The following is a 6,773-nucleotide window of genomic DNA, read 5'->3' as shown; positions in this document are numbered from 1 at the left end:
TTTATATGTTTATCTTATATTTATAACATATCTGTATAATGTTTATACAAAAAAAAGCTAAAAAATGGAATGTTTTTTAAAGAATCAGATTTTAGATACCAATACATATAATACTACCAATATCACAAAAGTTCATGTGAAAAAATGTCGAATGGGACTTATTTTTCAAATAAATAATTTAATTTTGCATTAGATTATATTATTATTTATTATTATTTTATTATTATATATTATTGCATTAGATTATTATATATTGATACGATAAAATTAAATTGTTTAAATTTGAAAAATAAATTCTAATCAATATTCATTTTTTTACATATATATATATATATTACAATTTTATATATATAATATATAAAAAGTACATATATTCTATATTCTATATATATAATATATAGAATAAAAATAACAAAGTATTATGGACATATAATTATGTACATATTTAAAATTTTTTTTTATTTAGATGCTATGCATTGTTTTTTCATGACAAAGATAGATAGATATTGATATATAGATATTGATTGATAAAATTGAATGTAAAATTGTTGATTGCGCCATTAATTACGCTCTTTATTGTATGAATAGTATAGCAATTTTTTAAATTTTTTAATTTAAATTTAATTTGAGATTTGTATATGTTTTAATAATTCTTCTATTATTTAATCTTTTATTATATAATTAACTATATTATTATATAATAAACTATATAACAACATACTCAAAGATCGTGATAAAGTTAAAATTTGTTTATTAAAATAAAATTTTTTGTTGATAACAAATATTTGATGAACTAATTTTTGGAATAACAATTAATTTCAATATTTTCATCTTAAATATAATTTTTAATTATTTAATTTATCGGCAATTTACAGTTATAATTTTATATTATTTCATAATTGTATCACAATGTTATATCTATGTAAAATTTTAAATGAGTATATTTTAAGATGTTTTATATATTCTAATATATAACACAACTAAAGTTGAATTAAGAATGTATATAAAATTTCTTTTTTTTGTTATAAATATTGAGAAATATTAGATTATTTTGTAAAATATAATACATAAATAATTGGATAAAAATTATAAATTATAAGTTTGAATATTTATAGAAATAAGGTAAAATAGAAGACTGTTTCTACTTGTACAAAATTTATATATATATATAAATTTCCATAAATTTTTTATAACTTATATATATGATGATTTTTCTTCAAAATGAATTCAAAAGCAATTAAAAACTGTATTAATAATTTCATTTTATATATAATAATTTGTCAATATGACTATTCTATTATTAATTAGCTATCAAATTTTTACGAAACGACTTATAAAATAAAAAAACTTATATTTGTTCACAGATATTATAAATCATATATGCACAAATATCACAATATTTAGATGATAATATTGCTTTTGAATTCATTGAGAGAATTATCCTGTTTATGTATATATATATATACATAAGAAAATTTTACATTTAAAAATTTTATATAAATTAAAATTTTAATTTTAACTAATACTCTATCATTACTAAAATAAAGTTAAAGTCAAATCTTATATCAAAATGCTACGAGTTGAAAAAAATATGAATAATGAATGGCAGTCTATAGTTATAAAAAAAAAAATATAACTATTCTAAAATACACGATCTTGGTAACCACTGTCGGCCATACTAGAACTAGGTTTGGCTGCTCCCCCAGGTACTTGATGATGAGGATGGCGTATGTGACCAGGACGTCTTGGTGGAGCTAAGTATTCGAACATACTCTGAGTATGCTGAGCCAACATTTTACTAAGATCACAAGGCATAGGATCCGTCCAAAAAAAATCGTGATTTAATGCGGAATCTGCATCAAATCTTTTAGATGGATCAAGAATTAAAAGTTTATCTAATAAGTCACACGCATAAGGATCCTTTAAATATGGTTTTAATCTATCTTTAACCTAAAAAAAATATATATTTTCAATGAATTACATTCTTGATGTATATTTTATTTAAGATAATAGAGATAATTACTTTTCGTTTTTGACCTTTAGGTAAATCCATTTTATTAAATAATTCTAAATTTTCTACTCCTGGCCATACTTCTGTTGTAATCGAACCACATAATTGAGAAATTAATATGAGCTGTTGTTGCTCTGTATTCCCTTGCATTATAGGTGATCTATAAACAATTATATTAAATAAATATTAAAAATAAATTTACAATAATAAGTACCAATATTATTATTTAAAAATATAAACCTGGTCCACATTTCAGCCATTATGCATCCTGCACCCCATAAATCTACAGGAGGGCCATAATTTCTATCACCAAGCAAAAGTTCAGGTGGTCTATACCAAAGAGTAACAACTCTATTTGTATAACGATTTGGTTGACCATTTTTATTTACACTAAATGCACGGGCTAATCCAAAATCAGCTAATTTTAATATACCATTTTTTGTTATTAAAACATTTGCAGCCTTCATATCTCTATGCAAAATCTATGCAAAAAATTAGTATGTAATTTATATTATTTATATTAAACAAATTTTTTTCAATTATTTTTTTTCTAATTATACATTTATTATGCTCTTACCTTGTTACTATGTATATAATAAAGACCATTTAATAATTGTTGCATAACTTTTTTAATTTCTCCTAAATTAAATTTGACATTTACATTTGACAATAAACCTGCTAAGTCATGTTCACAAAAATCAAATACAAGATAGAATGTAGAACGATAACGATTATATTGAGTTGCTAAAAAAAATTTTTCAAAATTATTTACTTCATAATTGTTATCAGAAAATATTTATTTACAATATCAAATATTTACCTTTTGTTCTACATATTTCTATTAAATTTACTACATTGTCATGTTTTAATAATTGCAATATTCTTATTTCTCTTAAAGCAGTTATAGGAAACTATAAATAAAAAATATTATTAATGTTATAGTACATTCATATGATATATAAATGTAAAATATATTTCAATATAATATATAATTTTCTTTAAAAAATGAAATAAAACTTTTCTTCATTTTGCTTTATAAAAATTATATTATTTTTTTTATATTTTTTAATAATATTTAATGAATACAATTTAAAAATAGTTAAAAAATTTAAAAAATTTTAACTTTTAAAAAAATTTATCAAAAGTTATATTCTTAAAAATACATATTATTGATATCTAATGAGAAAAATTGATATACAAATGAGATAATAAAGATAATAAATAATAATAAAATCTTCAATTCATTGTTATATTTTTAATTTTTAATTGTTAAATCAAATTTATATTCAATTTATAATTATAATATCTGAAAGTTATTTTAGTTTAATTAATTTTATCTGTAGGATACAAACATTTATGTAAATTATTGAATATAAATGATTTTTTAATAATAAAACTTATATAATTTTTCTACATTATTTATATGCTATTATTTTTAAAATTTCTATTAAAATTTCTAAAAATTCTAATAAGATTTAAAAAAATTTATTTATTTATCTTAGACATAAGAAAGAATTAATAATTTTTAGTATTTCTAAATAAAAATATAATAAGCTATTGTGTTTGTATATTTATATATATATGAAATGAATAAAAAACAAAAAAAATATATTAATCAAATATTCAACATATACATACCCCTTCCTTTTCATTATCCATTAATACTTTTTTCATAGCTACGAATTTTTTAGTACAATTCTTATCTCTCGCTTTAAACACTTCTCTATGAAAAAATATATATTATTAAAATTAAAGAAAATAATAAAAATTTTTCATTTGTATATAATTATAACCTAATTAGAATATAATTAAACTTACCCGAAAGTACCTTGACCAATTTTTGCAACTTTTTCATATTTAGAAGATTCATCACAATGAGGAAAATCAAATTCTTCAATATATTTTTCCTTTTCCTTCGTATTCATCTTGAATATTTTTCAAACATGACTATTATAATACTTAACATGGTAGACAAGAAATCATGAGAATCTACAAACGAATTTGACAGAACATTCTTATACTTAACCTCAAAATAAAAAATTTATTTTGATTCGCACGTCACCTAGCGGAACTAGCGTTAATCAGTTTGCTTTTATATTGAGAACGGTCGTCACATATTTATGCCTTTTAAATAACAAACGAGTAGTAATGTTTGATAATGTCATATCGTTAATATCTGTCAAAATTTATAACGGATATGAAATGCGTGAAAAAAGTATAGTTTATAATATCATATAATTATGATATATTCTGATCGATATTCCAGAACCGAAATAATGCGAGGTACGTAAGTACATATGTATGAAATACGATCAATAAATTATTGAGAATGTTTTATGTAAAATATATAATTTAAAAATATAAGTTTAAGAAAATATTTGACAAAAAATATTTTTGTATATTTGAAACTTTTTTGAAATAAATATTCTATATTCAACCTCATTAATTTATGTATGTTATTCTTAATTTTTGAAAGTAAGTTACTTAGGATGTATGTGAAGATATGTTAAATGACAGTCAACAAGGTGTGTTCGATCAATGTTTTTCAAAAATGAAAAAAATAATTTCTTAATTATGCGTTTTTGTCGTATTTTTTCTTAATTAAAAATTATTATTAATCAATCAATTAATCAGCATTTAACATGTTTCGATCATATAATTTTGATTAAAATTTAGTTTTTTGAATTGTATTATAATTATATATTTATTTTTAGTTTTTGTATCTTAATTTTATTTTAATTTTAATGTATTTATATTTCAAATATTTCATAAAATATTTAATTCACGAATCCATATGTGATTAGATACATATTAAATTTAAGGTTAAACAGAATATAAATTATCACATAACATTTTATTAAATATTTTATATATATATATATATTAAATATATATATTATATATATTTTTTAAATATATAAACATTTTATTAAATATTATATATATATAATATATATATATAAAATATTTAATAAAATATATATATATTTTTTAAATATATTCTTGAGATAATATTACATAATAAATTTCATAATAATCAGAAATTTATTATATTATTTAAAATTCATAATAATCAGATATACATTATACATATAATATATATATTTTATATTAGTTTTTCAATATTGAAAGTACATATTGAATAAGTTAAATATTGAATAAAAGAATTAGTAAAAGAATTGTTGCAAGAAATATGTTTTTTATTGTATTGATCTTAAAATTGTTATATACTTTGCTGACAATATAAATATTTAAATCATTATGTTCTTTTGCTTAGATTTTTTTATAATTAAAATTTTATTAATTAAAGATGAAATTACTATATATAATCAAACTTATATAAATAGAAATTATATATGAAAATTATTATTTAAAAAAAATAATAAATATATTAAATATAATATTTTTATTACATGTAATATATTATATATTATACATCTCTTTTAATTAATTTATGTTTATATTTATTTGACTGAAATTTTTTGTTTGATTTTTTTACATTTAATGATTTAAAGGTAAACAAGTATGAAAGATTAGACATGTCTCATGGCTGGAGACAGGGACAACAACAAGCAAAGTGGAAATTTAGACAGAATACATCAATGGCTTTATTGCCATCAACTTTATGCTTCTGTCAAGCCTGAACTTCCTTTTAGTGAAACATTTAAAAAACATCAATGTATAGAAAAAAATCGAATTGTCACAAAAAGTCTTACTGATCTACAAGATAATATTTTGAGGTAAATTAATAATTTATTATCATTTAAATTATAAATTATTAATTCAAATTCAAAGAAGAAATAATTTAAAAAATAATTTTTTTTATTAATATAATACAAAGATAATATAAAGAAAAAAATTATAATATAATATAAATTATAAATATAATTAATAAAATATAAATATTTTTATAAATCTTTGTATGATATATTTGAAAAGTTTTAGTGAGTTATTTTGTATTATTGTATATTTTATATTTTGGTTTATATGATTAATATATAATAATATATAATTAACATATAACAATATATAATATTAATATATAATTTATTGAAAATATTGAAATAACTAATATATTGTACAAAGTTATAGAATCATAATTTAAAAATTACTTATAGCAGATCTTATTTTATTATATAATATTTTTTGCTTCTGTATAAAATTTATCTGTAATTTATTAATATATCAGTGAAGATATATTTTTGTATAAAATAATTTATATGTGCTAAATATAAGCTCGTAAATACATAAACTGAATAGAGTGTTTTATTGTAGCATATTTACGGACTCTTTATATTGTGATCTTAACATAGTACATGGACATAATATAATAAGAACAAACCATTGTATTGTTAAAATAAGAGCTCCACATTTTTATGAAATTCTCAAGCCTTATTTTATATACATTAATAATCATATTGATTGCATCATCGATAAACTGGAAATTTTTCATCACATAGAAGGTTTTGTGAGGTACTGCCATCCCTAATCATTTATATAGCAGTATCAATAAAAATTATATTATTATATTATACTTACATATTGCAGGCTATACCTGCCTCTATAATATAGATTCTTGTTTAATTCAGGAATATTTGTAAAAATTAATCATTAAAATTTTTAAATATATGTATTAATAATAATTAATTTTAATATTAAAATAATATAAATATTTCTGAATTATAAATTATTTGCATGCATTTTATGTAAATTATGTATTAAAACTTTTTTAATAAAGTATTATATATTGTTTTCATTAAAA

General features: G+C 18.6%; 2 protein-coding genes across 5 annotated transcripts in view; one reads left to right on the top strand and one right to left on the bottom strand.

Moving 5' to 3' along the window:
* Positions 1-1,144: 1,144 nt before the first annotated feature.
* LOC102674765 (cyclin-dependent kinase 9) lies at positions 1,145-4,028 on the bottom strand. The gene is made up of 7 exons (XM_006624439.2): positions 3,830-4,028; positions 3,650-3,734; positions 2,832-2,922; positions 2,589-2,755; positions 2,252-2,493; positions 2,024-2,171; positions 1,145-1,950 (listed from the first exon to the last, which is right to left on the bottom strand). The coding sequence occupies exons 1-7, from the start codon at positions 3,934-3,936 to the stop codon at positions 1,642-1,644; spliced, it is 1,149 nt and encodes a 382-aa protein (XP_006624502.1). The 5' UTR covers positions 3,937-4,028; the 3' UTR covers positions 1,145-1,641.
* Positions 4,029-4,097: 69 nt separating this feature from the next.
* LOC102674896 (putative uncharacterized protein DDB_G0282133) overlaps positions 4,098-6,773 on the top strand; it is a 10,700-nt gene continuing 8,024 nt past the window's right edge. For 2 of the 4 annotated variants that reach the window (XM_006624442.2, XM_006624440.2), the window contains exons 1-3: positions 4,098-4,294; positions 5,527-5,751; positions 6,287-6,484. In XM_006624442.2, the coding sequence (XP_006624505.1) occupies positions 5,558-5,751; positions 6,287-6,484 (392 nt within the window). In that variant the 5' untranslated portion in view covers positions 4,098-4,294; positions 5,527-5,557. Of the gene's footprint in view, positions 4,295-4,512; positions 4,537-5,526; positions 5,752-6,286; positions 6,485-6,773 lie in introns of those variants that run through there. The other 2 variants (XM_031514565.1, XM_031514566.1) reach the window with 2 other exon arrangements.

The sequence above is a fragment of the Apis dorsata genome, unplaced genomic scaffold (genome assembly GCF_000469605.1).
Source record: "Apis dorsata unplaced genomic scaffold, Apis dorsata 1.3 scaffold_1058, whole genome shotgun sequence".
Classification (NCBI taxonomy): Eukaryota; Metazoa; Arthropoda; class Insecta; order Hymenoptera; family Apidae; genus Apis; species Apis dorsata.
This window is presented reverse-complemented; position numbering and strand designations above follow the sequence as displayed.